Below are 14772 nucleotides of genomic sequence, written 5' to 3' on the forward strand. Positions count from 1 at the left end.
TTTAGTCACTCATAGCTCACTTGAATTTTATTTAAAAGTATGAAACACACATTATGAGAATTGTGTTGAAATCATTTATTTATCGTGTTTTTTCTTGTTATTTATTTGTTTTGTTTTTCCCTCAGGACTCTGCAGACGGTCGGACCGTCTCACGCTCGTACCTACACCGTCGCTGTGTATTTTAAAGGAGAGAGAATCGGGTGTGGAAAAGGACCGAGGTACGAGATTCACTTACACACCTGCATCACTACACCTCACACATCCTCCTGTCACTGTGTGTGTGTGTGTGTGTGTGTGTGTGTGTGTGTGTGTGTGTGTGTGTGTGTGTGTGAGAGAGTGTGAGTGTGTGAGTATTATTGGTGTCCACATACTTTTGGCAGTGTTGTGTATCTCTGATGTTGATGGTTTTGTGTGTGTGTGTGTTCAGTATCCAGCAGGCTGAGATGGGAGCAGCGATGGACGCTCTGGAGAAATGTGAGTTTCTCACCTACTCTCTCAACCTCTCGCCACCTCTCTCACCCTCTCTCTTACTCTCTTCACTTCTCTCAGCCTCTCTCTCACCCTCTCTCTCTCAGCCACTTACTCTCTAAACCTCTCTCACTTTTACCCCTCTTACCCTTCTCTCACTCTTTTGACCTCTCTCTCACCCTCTTTCTCACTTTCCTCTCACCCACTCTCGCCCTCTCTCTCTTACTCTCTCACCCTCTTTCTCTCATTCTTACTCTCTCTTCCCTCTCTGACTTTCTAAACCTCACTCTTATTCTCACCCTCTCTCTCTTTCTCTCTCTCTTGCTGTCTCACTCTTGTTTTCTCACCCTCTGTCTCCAACTCTCTTCACAATCTTTGTCACCCTTTTTCACCCCACTCTCACTCCCTCTCTATCTCACCCTCGCACTTGCTTTCTCTCTCTCAGCCATTCTCTTACTCGGTTCTTTTTCTCCTCCCCTGGAGCTGCCGTCACTTTGATTGATTTCGGCTCATTTCTGCTAAGTGAACGTTTCCTCTTTTCATGTGAATAAATTAGCGACGCTTCTCTGAAAGGTCAGACGGATTTAATATTGTTTAATGTTGTTTAATAACGTCCAGCACAGCGGCTCCCCTCTGGAGGGAACCGGTCCTGATCAAACCAACCCTGACCAAAGCAATCAAAAGTTTACATACACGTGTAAAGGGCATGATCAGCCAAAACATTAGAACCACCTTTCAAAAAAGGGCTGATTAGAGATGATGGGAGATGTTTTGCTTTGTTTAGTTGTTTGTTTCCTAATCTCTCATCATAAGTTTGCAGTTTGTTTTCTTACCAACCTTGGCAAAGAGACCACTGTTCCACGTGCAGTAATGAACAGTTGATCCTGGTACCTGAAGCTGCTTTGTAGACGTTCCTGTTACAATCTAATGGAAACAATTGAACTAGCCTTATTTATATGGACACAGAGAAGTCACCAGCAAGAGTCGATGTTGATTACTAATAATGATAGACAGATAGAAAGACACATAGGCAGACAGATAGATAGATAGATAGATAGATAGATAGATAGATAGATAGATAGATAGATAGATAGATAGATAGATAGATAGACAGACAGACAGATAGACAGATAGATTATAGATAGACAGACAGACAGATATATAGATAGATAGATCAGACAGGCAGATAGACAGACAAGCAGACATATAGATAGATGGATGGATGGATGGATAGGCAGGCAGACAGACAGACAGACAGACAGACTGTGCGGAAAAGACCAGACTAAAAAGTGGGCGTGGTCTTTGATGCTGTGTAAGGACCCTGGTTAGTAGCCGAGGCGCCTGTTCAGAAGTGGAGGAACGTGGAGATCAGCGAGTGACTCTCCATGCGCCAGACCGACCTCATGCGCTGATCCACCGAAGTACGGGCGAATTAGAAGGGCTCAGTGGAGGGCTTGTCAGGAGGATATACCCTCCTCAGATGAGATCAGGGTCCCCAGGGACAAAAAGCATAAATTGGTGGGTCATGTGACAGAACAATGAACGTTTTCCTCTCCGTGTGTTTTCAGATAATTTCCCTCAGATGGCGCATCAGAAGCGCTTCATCGAGAGGAAGTATCGGCAGGAGCTGAAGGAGATGAGGAGGGAGAGAGAGCGACAGGAGCGAGAGAGCGACGACACCGACGACGGGCGCAAATAGAGCCGCCGATCCCTCCCCAAATACACCTTCCCTTCTCTAACCCCCACACCTGCACAGCGTACCTGTATCCTCACGTCTTTTATCTGCTTCCGGGGCCCCTGATGTGCCTGACTGGGACCCTTGGCAACCTGGGCGGGGCCGACGCCGGACAGGTTTATGGAGCAAGAGTAGCTAGAGTATGTCAGACTACAGCAAAGCCTTCTGGGTAAGTGCTGTTCCAGAGGTTTTCTTCACTCCGGCTGATGGACCTGGTGACTTTGCTGAGAGGAAGCTGTGATGGAACGTCCACACCCTTGTTTTAATTTCATAATAACGTCGTTCTTGTTTGTTTTTGTTGTTTTTTTTAAGTAGTTTGTTGTTGGAAATCTGCACCAGGTTTATATAATAAAATATAAATTAATAACTCTTTAAAATTGTTGATTATTTTATTTGTATTATTTTATCAGAATCTATATCAGGGTTTTTAAACCCACATTTTGTCTGGGATTTTTACCGCAACCCAGGCAACACAAACGATTCATCAAAACCACTGATCTGTAAAATGCGATAGTCTGAAACAGCGAGTTTTTCTTCAAGGGGGTGCGAAAATATACGAAAAAACACAGCAAGATCCACAAAAGTACACAATTACTGACTGTAGTCCATCTGTTTCTCTGCATGCTTTGTTACCCCCTTTCATGCTGTTCTTCAATGGTCAGGACCCCCACAGGACCACCACAGAACAGGTATTATTTGGGTGGTGGATCATTCTCAGCACTGCAGTGACACTGACATGGTGGTGGTGTGTTAGTGTGTGTTGTGCTGGTATGAGTGGATCAGACACAGCAGCGCTGCTGGAGTTTTTAAACACCTCACTGTCACCGCTGGACTGAGAATAGTCCACCAACCAAAAATATCCAGCCAACAGCGCCCCGTGGGCAGCGTCCTGTGACCACTGATGAAGGTCTAGAAGATGACCGACTCAAACAGCAGCAATAGATGAGCGATCGTCTCTGACTTTACATCTACTAGTCAGTGTCACTGCAGTGCTGAGAATCATCCACCACCTAAATAATACCTGCTCTGTGGTGGTCCTGTGGGGGTCCTGACCATTGAAGAACAGCACGAAAGGGGGCGAACAAAGCATGTAGAGAAACAGATGGACTACAGTCAGTAATTGTAGAACTACAAAGTGCTTCTATATGGTAAGTGGAGCTGATAAAATGGACAGTGAGTGTAGTTTTAATGTTATGGCTGATTGGTATATATATTACATATTGGTATATGGGACTTGATGTAAAGAGCACAAAACCTGGACCCCTGAGCAACTCTGGTCCTTCAGCACCAGAACGACAGAACGCAGAAGTCAGGAACATGTGGTTTATTTCAAGCGACCTGTTTTTACGCCCCTCCGACCTCAGAAACATTAACAGACTTTTATTATGAAAAGATTTGAAATATTTAAGGCCATAAACCCCGCCCACTCCCACTGCATACATTGACATCCATATTGTTTGGGGTATTTTGCATTGTGCATCGTACATGACGCTCAGCGTAGTGTTCATAAAAACATACACAGTTTTATTCAGTCCTCGTGGTCCAGACTCTGGTCCTTATCGTCTGGGCTCGTACATACGTAATTATCAGCAAAGCACTTCGGAGGAAAAGCCACCGGCCTCGTCTCATTACAGGGGTCAAGTCTGGTCACTGCTAGTTGTCCAGCATCATTATGTTTTGCCGCAGTTCCTCAAATCTCAGCCTCGTGCTCATATACAAGCGTCATTAAGATCTGATCATCGTTTCACACCAGTCCGTTTACTCTCCTGCTCTCTGACGGGTCCTTGTTGCTCTCATGTCCTCCGTACATTTCCGCCAGTCTTTGAAACCTCGGCCCCCACTCGTGTAAGAACTCAAAATCACTTAACGCGTCGCTGCTGACCGACCCCAGCGTGCTCAGGCTCTCGGCGGCCGAGCCGTTCCCCTCGTAAGCGAACGTAGCGAGTGAATCGTACGGTGGCGCCGCGTCGTCCTGGTCGTTTTCACAGATCCTCTGAGTGATGAAGTCCTGGACGTTTCTAGATTCTGATTGGTTGCAGTTTTTCGGAGGCGGATGATGCGGAACCTCGGGTACGACATCTCTGCGATGCGCCGCGTCGTCCAGGGTTTCCGCCTTCCTCAAGGTTCCGATGTCGAACGCTTGCGTGTCTTCTTCACCCCCGCCTTCGTCGTCGTAGCTGACGATGTTGTCCCGGACGTCCTCTTTGGAGACGATCAGGGGGTCGAGCTTCTCCTGCTGCCTCCTCAGAGCCGCGAACAAGACCACCATCGCTGAGAGAGTAACAGAGAAGAACACTCAGGTCACTCAACAGAAATGTTGCACAGTGGGAATAGGACAGGGGCGTCAAACTCAAGGCCCGAAACGTCATTGTATGCGGCCCGCGAGAGCTTAAAAGACGTATGATTGTCGTGATGGTTCGAGTAGTTACAGAGACGCACTTATAATTTAATGGGACACCTGCACCTTTAAGTGGCAACCTAGTCATGGCAACTAGCTTTTACTTCGCTAAGAAGCCATGTCACGTTTACATTTTAGCGTAAACAATAATAAATAGACGTTAATTCTCTTGCAATCCGATACAGAATCATCGTCTGTAAGTAGTAGACGTTTATATTCTCAGTTGTTTGTAAATGTTTAGTGAGTACGTTACAGCATTTCAGCTACGAATTTACCGTCATTCTGTAATTAAATACGGTTGTTAGCATTACTATAGCAATTAGTATTTTAGTACTGGTTAGCTCTATTTTCCGTTTGGTTAAATTTCACATTGTACTAGATCTAACACTGTAACTACAGCTATGTGCATGTACTGTATAAAGTTTTTTATTGTTTTTATTGTTTGTATTTTGTGGTTTTACTCCATACACTCACAGTGTATCACACAGCTGGGAAGCAAATTAAACCGACCTAACTGTATTCTGGAGGGAGCTGTCTGTCTGTCTGTCTGTCTATCTGTCTGTCTAGCTGAGAAAGGGGGAAAAACTCTTAGCGAGGGCAGAACAATTGTCTTAAGATACACTGTACAATCCTACATAAACTGCATCTCCCACAATGCATGTCGATTTTGTGACCTGCAAAGTGACCGCGACTCGCATCCCGCTGCTAGATGATGTTGAGAAATATTTACAACTAATAACAAAATGTACATGAAGAGAAAATTGAAGCAGAAGGAGGAAATTTAATGAAAGATGTGAAAGTAAAAACAAGTTTGTGTTTCAGGAAGAGAAACCGGTGCGTCTCTTGTGTTATGAGGGCGTGTGTGTGGTAAAGGAGAACAATATAAATGTAGATATATGTTATAAATATACAGGATACATTTTGACACCAAACACAGAATTTAGCCTCCAAGACTTAAAAGACAGACTGCAATCACAGCAGGATACGTTACAATCGGCCCTTTGAGGGCCACCATGATGCAGATGTGGCCCTCTGTGAAAATGAGTTTGACACCCCTGGGTTAGGATAAGGGATAAGGTTTGGAAATGGGGGTGAGATAAGAGGCTGCTTAAGTTTTGGAGGTTTGGGGTTAGAGGCAATCTGAAGTGGGGTAAGAGCAGAACAAAACATGATAATGTAAGGGGTTAGAGTCAAGGGAAGCGTTAGGTTTGGTAGGTTTGGAGTACTAGGGCTTGATAGAGGACAACTGCAAGGACAAGATCAAGAGTGGATAGCGTGACTCTCTGGATGCAGTATGACTCTCTGCCAGAGGGGGGCGCTGGTTAGTCTCGGCTCTCCTCTGCCAGCATGGGGGTGGTGCAAGCAGCAAGAGAAAAGCAATAGACAAGATCAATAGTCTAATTAGGGTGGGGTTGATGTTGGGTTACATTGGATATGATGGGGGTGGGCAAAGGGTAACAGGGGGTCTGTCTGGAAATCTATCTCTCTCTCTCTCTCTCTACACAGACGCATTTCCCATCATCCTGCACTCCCGGGAAGAGGGTGTGTCTAAATTCTTATATCCCTTAAAATGCCTCTACTGAGGCGCCTTAATTCTGAGTGATAATCTGACTGAATAACGAGGAAGCGTCCGATGCCTCCTCAGTGCTGAAGGCAATCCCAGCATTCAGTGCGGCACGACTTTTCTCACAAAAAATGACAAACATGGTGGACGAATAAATGCGGAGCAACCAACAGAGTTCTTTTGACATTATAATGTAAATAAATTCTCATTGATGTTTAATCTGTATAAAGGTGTAATTATACAAGTGTTGTTTATTTGTAAATTCAGGCTCGTCAGGGACAGTTTAAGCGTTTTCGGTACACGGAGGGAGACGTTAGCTGGCGCACTAGCGTTGGTTCGAACGTCCTAAGGCTAACTGTGTTAGCTTAATAAGCTATAAGTGAGGTGACGTAAAGTAGTGCGTCTAAATAATCTGCCTCATGAGTTCCATATCTTACTAGAATCCTCTCTAGTGAGGCAGCTGATCAGGTAGGTAGGAGGGAGCAGGGCGGGTCACTAGGCTTTCAGACAGATCCAGGGTTTGGGCTAGAGGCAAAGTCTGGACAAGGTTAGGGCGGGGAAGATGTTTGGTGGGCTTAGGAACCATCATAACACAAGATTATAAACCATTAAAAATACTAGCAGCGGCTTCATACTTAGCAGAATGAGGATACACATCAGAATGGCGACTAGCGCCCCCGTGCTGAGCCCTGCGCCGAGCGCTAACGCCTCCGCTTCGCACTTCCTCGTGGTCCCGTCGCGGTCACATGAGCACACGTGTATCGTTAGCGTGTTGGTGCTGCTCTGCGTGGGAAAGTCTCCATCCGAGATCACCACGGGTACAAGGTACGAGCTCTTCTCTAGCCGACTGTAGCCCCCGCGGTGGGTGAGGATCGTCGCCGTGTTGTCTGCACATAGAATTAAATGAGGAACTATGTAAATATTGAATTTGGTTATTAAGCATCCAGTATTAGCATGTGCTTTAGTTACAGAGTTCGCTAATTAGAAATAATAATATGCTAATTTAGGCTAATTTGTGTCAGAACCTTTATAGAAGTAATAAATCTTTGTTGAAACAGCAAAAATAAATTCAAATCTAACATTAAAAATCTAAAATCGTTACAGCTTCTGGCTCTGTTACTCACCTTTGTTGTCTCGAACAGTAAAGTTGGATTTTCTGGAAGCTTCCTCTGCTAAATGATAAAAGAACTGATGTCCGTTGGTTGGCGCATCTGCATCTGCAGCGCTTATTGTCTGGATCCTCTAGAATTCATGTGATAAAACAGTGAGGTCAGTATAAAATTACTTTTTGTTATAATAATAACATTAAAAATCAATTAATTTCAGTGTTTACCTGTCCAACTTTGGCATTTTCACACACAAAAGTTTCATATGTGGTGTCAAATGTCGGCGCGTTATCGTTAACATCTAGAACTTGGATGTAGACAGGAACGTGACCAATCAGACCATCTGTAAAATTAATAATAAAATAAAATAAATAAATCAGCCGAGGTTTAGTTTTAATCCTTCTTTACTTAGAACACGACAAATTTATTTATCTGAGTTTTCTAAATTAGTTCAAAATAAAAATGATTACAGAAAGCAAGTGTCAAAAAACCATTTAAAACTATTTTTAAAATCTGTTTAATCTGTTCACTTTAAAATAAAAATAAAGACAAAAAATTACAGTCCTGGTAAGTTGTTTTACAGCTACATAACTAAAGAAATATGTGAAGAGTTGTCGATGTTGCATTCAGACGTTGTGACAGGAAAGGTGTACCTCAGAGCTCAGTCCTCGGTTCATTAATATTCTGCATTCATTTGTTATCTTTTATGTTTTAAACAAGGATTAATAAATGTTTGCACAACACCAAATCAGAACAAGTTGGTACAGTGTGGAAAATACAAATAAAAATAACACATGACCGTGTTTCTTACATTTATCTTGTTTATTTTACTGCAGACAAAATGAACCCGAGATATTTCATAATATTTACAGTCATGGATGGTTTTTAAAGTTGTTTTATAGCTGCATAACTGATCAAATAAATGATGAGTTGTCTACGTTGCACACAGACGTTGTGACAGGAAAGGTGTACCAGGGCTTAGTCCTTGGTTTGTTAATACTCTGCATTTAATTGTTTTCTTTGATGTTTTAAAAGTATTAATAAAAGTTTGTACAACCTCAAATCAGAACAGAAAAAGTTGGGACAGTGTGAAAAATGCAAATAAAAATAACATATTTTCATACTGTAGCAACTTTTTAAAATTACAATTTGGTGTTGTACAAAATTTTATTAATCCTTGTTAAAAACATGAAAGAAAACAAATGAATGCAGAATTTTAACAAACCAAGGACTGAGCCCTGAGGTACACCTTTTCTGTCACATCATCTGAATGCATCATTGACATATATTTAATTAGTTGTGCAGCTGTAAAACAACTTTAAAAATTATCCAGGACTGTAAATATTATGAGATATCTTGGGTTTGTTCTGTCTGCAGTAAAATAAATAAGAAGATAAATGTAAGAAACACATTCATGTGTTATTTTTATTTGCCATAATGTAGCTTGTAAAAATTGTATTAATCCTTGTTAAAAAACATGAAACACCCTCCCTATCTCAACGTCTGTATGCAACATAGACAACTCATCATTTATTTCTTCAGTTATGCAGCTGTACAACAACTTTAAAAACAATCCAGGACTGTAAATATTATGTAAAATTATGAATGAATGAAGAATGTTAACAAACCAAGGACTGAGCCCTGAGGTACACCTTTCCTGTTTTTTCTGATATACAAATGCAATTAAAGAAATAGTAATAATGATATAAACACACCATATTCAGAAGCTTGTACTGATATGTTGTGCCAGTCTTTCTCCTCTCTGTCCAAAGAACGTGAGATGAAAAGTGATCCGTTATTCGGATGGACATTAAACACGTGATCCATGTCCGTGTGCCAGTCTATCTGATACCTGTTCATAAAAAACACGTTTAATAATCAATATATATAATCCATTCTGTTCTGTTATGGGTAAAAAGTATGTGGACATCTGACGTCAGCTTGTTGGATGTTATATATTAGTTAGTTAGTTAGTTAGTTAGTTAGTTAGTTAGTATAGATAGATAGATAGATAGATAGATAGATAGATAGATAGATAGATAGATAGATAGATAGATAGATAGATAGATAGATAGATAGATAGATAGATAGATAGATAGATAGATAGATAGATAGATAGATAGATAGATAGATAGATAGATACTTTATTTATTCAAAAGGAAATTATAGAATATTTATATATAATAATGTTGGTATTAATATGGAGTTGGCCCACGTTTGCAGCCTTTAATTAAAGATTTCGGAGTGTCTGTGGATGTTGGTGCCCGTACAGTGAGATGTATTTGTAAGGTCAGACTTTATGTCACCAGGTTCTTTAAGGGCCTCGCTTCCCCAAATCTTTGGCACCTGAACTTCTTTTTTTAAGGGGTGTCCACATACTTTCACCGTATATTGTGTATATTTCATTAATGCAGTTATTAATTGTATTATTTGCCCCACCGCACCTGATGGGTTTGTGATTGGTGTCGGGGTCGCTGGCACTGACAGTCCCGATAATCGTTCCCAACTGGGCGTCTTCTTTCACCTCCATGGTGTAGGCGGGGCGTTTGAAGACGGGCGGCTCGTTGACGTCCTCCACTGAGATCTTCACGGTGGACGAGTCTCTGATAAGCTGGAATCGAGGATCCAGGTACATGTTCTCCACCTGAACCCTCAACGTGTACGAGCTTTTCTTCTCAAAGTCCAGAGGCTGAGGAGAAACACCAAGATTCATGAACTCAACCTCAAGAGCTTCATACATCAGGGTCACAAGATGGTAGAACGTTCTGGACGGGGCGCTCACACATTTATTCTGTTCACTTAGAGTTGCCAATCCTCCTACTGGCACGAATTAAGATGTAGGAGGAAACTTGAGTAACCAAAAGAAACTTATACGGACATTAGGAGAGCAGGGCAAACTCCAAAAATCGAACCTGAGATTGCTGGAGTTGTGCAACACCAACAATCCAATTTTAATGTTTCTATTTTTCATTATTATTTTATTTATTATTTTTTATATTTATTTTATATTTGTATGTGTAATATTTTTTCTCCTTTCTTTGTTTCCTTGTTTAGTTCCGTGATCACTCTGTGTTTAGGGTTATGGGTTGCCAATCAGAAGGTTACAGGCTTGAATCTCTTTTTTTTGTTTTATTTCTCAATTAATTTTCATTTAATTATTTTTTATTCTTTCTAATTTGTTTATTATTGGGTTTTTTTTCTTTTTTTGTTTTATTTCTCAATTATTTTTTTATTTTATTATTTGTAATTCTTTCTGATTTCTTTATTATTAGTATTTTTTTCCTTTTTTGTTTAATTTCTTAATTAATTAGCATTTTATTATTTTTAATTATTTCTGATTTTTTATTATTAGTATTGTTTTTCTTTTTTGTTTTATTTCTTAATTAATTAGCATTTTATTATTTTGAATGATTTCTGATTTCTTTATTATTATTATTTTTCCTTTTTTGTTTTATTTCTCAATTATTTTTCTTTTTATTATTTTTCTTTTTTTCAGATTTTTTTTTTCTTTTTTGTGTCATTTTATTATTTTTAGTTCTTCCTAATTTATTTATTATTTGTATTATTTGTTTCATTTTTCAATTTTTCAATTATTCAATTATTTTTATTGTATTATTTTTATTTCCTTCTAATTTATTAAATATTAGTATTTTTGTCCTTTTATCATTTTTAAATCTTTTTTATTTTTTATTTTTAGTATTTTTTCCTTTTTTTCCTTTTCCTTTCATTTCTCAATTATTTTTCTTATTTTAGTATTTTTTAATTTATTCTGGTTTTTTTATTATACGTTTTTTTTCCTTTTTTGTTTCATTTCTTAATTATTTTTCACTTTATTATTTTTAATTCCTTCTAATTTTTTAAATATTAGTATTTTTTCCTTAATTTATTTCTTAATTATTTTTCATGTTATTATTTTAATTTTTTTCAGATTTTTTTTATTAGTATTTTATTTAGTCTTTTTCTGGTGTCTCAGTAGATTTTACAGTTTTTAATGGCCACACGTCTTCCCCAGCTCATCTCCCCTGAATGACCCGTAATTAGACGTCTTCATTAGCTGTAATAATTTGATCTCGTTTGATTTATTATCTCAGTTTTAATAAACCGTAATGAAGTGATTATATAATCTAATGAACACGTGTAGATGTTTTACATTCCTGCCTTAATGAGGAACAGTCTGAGGTTACTCAGCGGCTGTGTTCTAAATCACACAGAGGTGTTCAGGTTAGGGTCCCTACCTTCCTCAGGGTGAGCACTCCCTCCTGGGTGGCTGGGTCAGTGCTGATTTGGAACACGTCCTGCTCATCTGTGATCTTGTAGTTCATCTCGGCGTTCTTGCCCACGTCTGCGTCCGTGGCCGTGATCACACCGACCGTACCCCCCACCTCGGCAGATTCAGGAACGCTAATGTGGTACACACCTGAGGAACCATGTGATGATGTCATTAAAGAACGCTAACCCTCCAAAGCCGAGGCTCAGTCGAACCCCTGGTTTAACCTGGCTCAGTGGCTTGGAGAACTAGATCAGCATCTGGATCGTTCAGGGCAACCAAGTGAAGTTACAGTCAGCATTCGGCTTCTCTTCAGATCGTCTTCAAGTTTTTTCTGGCAGTTGAAGCACCAGACTGGTTTGTTTTTAAATCTTGTGTAATCAGTCGAGACCAAATAAAACCTCAAATAAAACAGCAGCTATAATGCAGGCAGAAATAATCAGGTGTCATTTTTTTCCTAATATTCCTATACGATTCTCTTCTGTTGGTACGTCCACGTCCACCTCATGCACAACATCATTGCAGGGTGGAACCCAGACTAGTTAAACCCTCTCCAACAAGTGTAAAGCTATTGGACTCTTCTTTTCACCAGCCAGCAGCAAATTCCTATAACTCAGTGGTAGCCAGAAGATCTCTGGTTCAGGCACTCCAAGTTATAACTGTTGGACTCCTGAGCAAGGCCCCAACCCTCAACTGCTTGCAAAATGTCTTAGCTGTGTTTGATAATCATGATCTCCACGTTCCTCCACTTCTGTACAGGCGCCTCGGAATACTAACCAGGGTCCTTACACAGCATCGAAGACCTCGCCCACTTTTTTAGTCCGGTCTTTTCCCACCCTGCAGACTAGTGGCCGGTTTTGTCTGCTGCATGGTCTGTACTGCCAGCTGTGCCGGCTAGGGGGCGCCCAGCCGACAGGTAACAGAGCTGAGATTTGAATTTATGTATGTTAACTTAACAGACGCTTTTATCCAAAGCGGCTTACAGTACTGTGACAGTATACAGTCTAAGACCTAATTGAGGGTTAAGGGCCTTGCTCAGGGGTCCAACAGTGACATCCTGGCAGTGGTGGGGCTTGAACAACTGTTCTTTCGATTACTAGTCCAGCACCTTGACCACTAGGCTACAACTGCCCTAGACATGAAGAGACACAAAAGCCAAAATCCACTCAATCAAATCCATTGCTTTATCCTGGTCAGGGTCACGGTGAGTGCAATTCACTAAGCGAAATGTAGGAAACACCCCGGACAGGTCGCCAGTCCGTCACATAGCAAACACACACCCACACACACTCTCACACACTCACAATTATTAGCAGCTCCAAATAACCTCACTGTCTTCATACTGTGGGAGAAAACCCATACAGACACAGGGGGAACATGCCAAACTCCACATAGAAAGGACCCATATCGCTCCACCTGGGAACTGAACCCAGGACCTTCTTGCTGTGAGACAACAGTGCTACCCACCGAGCCACCGTGCAAAAGGCAGCATGTTAATTAAAAAACCCAACCAGAACGTGACCGATCCACCTGGAACACAAGGTGGGTAGATCATATTCCACTTTTCCCGTCATCTACAGTCTAATAACAGGCTTTTCACCATGGAAACACTGGGTACAGTCCCAAAATCCAGCATGGACCGTGTGAGGAAACTTTTGGGTCAGAATCTCAGCTGACCGGTCACTATCAGACACTCACCGTGTGTGAATCTGGGCGGGTGGTTGTTGACGTCGATCAGCGTGATGTTGACGGTGGTGGTACCCGTCAGCCCTCCCAGCTGCCCCATCATGTCTTTAGCCTGAATCACAGCCTGGTAATGTTCTCGGATCTCACGCTGCATGTTAGGAAGAGCCGTCCTGATTATACCTGATCACCCACACACAACTACAGTCAGTAATATCAGCAAACTGAGTTATTTTATTTAACAAATGTAGTGCCATTCTATCAGCTCCACTTACCATATAGAAGCACTTTGTAGTTCTACAATTACTGACTGTAGTTTATCTGTTTCTTTAAATGCTTTGTTACCCCCTTTCATGCTGTTCTTCAATGGTCAGGACCCCCACAGAGCAGGTATTATTTAAGTGGTGAATCATTCTCAGCACTGCAGTGAAACTGACATGGTGGTGGTGTGTTAGTGTGTGTTGTGCTGGAGCGCTGATGGAGTTTTTAAACACCTCACTGTCACTGCTGGACTGAGAATCGTCCACCAGCCAAAAACATCCAGCCAACAGCGCCCCGTAGGCAGCGTCCTGTGACCACTGATGAAGGTCTAGAAGATGACCGACTCAAACAGCAGCAATAGATGAGCGATCGTCTCTGACTTTACATCTACAAGGTGGACCGACTAGGTAGGAGTGTCTAATAGAGTGGACAGTGAGTGGACATGGTATTTAAAAACTCCAGCAGCGCTGCTGTGTCTGATCCACTCATACCAGCACAACACACACTAACACACCAGCACCATGTCAGAGTCACTGCAGTGCTGAGAATGATCCACCACCTAAATAATACCTGCTCTGTGGTGGTCCAGTGGGGGTCCTGATCATTGAAGAACAGCACGAAAGGGGGGTAACAAAGCATGTAGAGAAACAGATGGACTACAGTCAGTAATTGTAGAAATACAAAGTGCTTCTATATGGTAAGTGGAGCTGATAAAATGGACAGTGAGTGTAGAAACAAGGAGGTGGTTTTAATGTTTTGGCTTATACAGTGTATCACAAAAGTGAGTACACCCCTCACATTTCTGCAAATATTTCATTATATCTTTTCATGGGACAACACTATAGACATGAAACTTGGATATAACTTAGAGTAGTCAGTGTACAGCTTGTATAGCAGTGTAGATTTACTGTCTTCTGAAAATAACTCAACACACAGCCATTAATGTCTAAATAGCTGCAACATACAGTAAGTGAGTACACCCCACAGTGAACATGTCCAAATTGTGCCCAAATGTGTCGTTGTCCCTCCCTGGTGTCATGTGTCAAGGTCCCAGGTGTAAATGGGGAGCAGGGCTGTTAAATTTGGTGTTTTGGGTACAATTCTCTCATACTGGCCACTGGATATTCAACATGGCACCTCATGGCAAAGAACCCTCTGAGGATGTGAGAAATAGAATTGTTGCTCTCCACAAAGATGGCCTGGGCTATAAGAAGATTGCTAACACCCTGAAACTGAGCTACAGCACGGTGGCCAAGGTCATACAGCGGTTTTCCAGGACAGGTTCCACTC

At 41.3% G+C, this 14772-nt stretch overlaps 2 protein-coding genes across 2 annotated transcripts in view; one reads left to right on the forward strand and one right to left on the reverse strand.

Moving 5' to 3' along the window:
• drosha (drosha ribonuclease III) overlaps window positions 1-2580 on the forward strand; it is a 78109-nt gene extending 75529 nt beyond the window's left edge. The window contains exons 29-31 of the mRNA XM_063003308.1: window positions 126-218; window positions 428-474; window positions 2037-2580. Of these exons, the coding sequence (XP_062859378.1) occupies window positions 126-218; window positions 428-474; window positions 2037-2167 (271 nt within the window). The 3' untranslated portion in view covers window positions 2168-2580. The remainder of the gene's footprint in view (window positions 1-125; window positions 219-427; window positions 475-2036) is intronic.
• A 932-nt stretch (window positions 2581-3512) lies between these two features.
• Window positions 3513-14772, reverse strand: part of LOC134322125 (cadherin-10-like) — a 33616-nt gene continuing 22356 nt past the window's right edge. Inside the window, exons 5-12 of the mRNA XM_063003994.1 lie at window positions 13237-13404; window positions 11507-11688; window positions 9716-9960; window positions 8987-9123; window positions 7499-7614; window positions 7290-7407; window positions 6801-7052; window positions 3513-4474 (exon numbers count right to left, since the gene is read on the reverse strand). Of these exons, the coding sequence (XP_062860064.1) occupies window positions 3948-4474; window positions 6801-7052; window positions 7290-7407; window positions 7499-7614; window positions 8987-9123; window positions 9716-9960; window positions 11507-11688; window positions 13237-13404 (1745 nt within the window). The 3' untranslated portion in view covers window positions 3513-3947. The remainder of the gene's footprint in view (window positions 4475-6800; window positions 7053-7289; window positions 7408-7498; window positions 7615-8986; window positions 9124-9715; window positions 9961-11506; window positions 11689-13236; window positions 13405-14772) is intronic.

This window comes from Trichomycterus rosablanca, chromosome 10 (genome assembly GCF_030014385.1).
Source record: "Trichomycterus rosablanca isolate fTriRos1 chromosome 10, fTriRos1.hap1, whole genome shotgun sequence".
Taxonomy (NCBI): domain Eukaryota; kingdom Metazoa; phylum Chordata; class Actinopteri; order Siluriformes; family Trichomycteridae; genus Trichomycterus; species Trichomycterus rosablanca.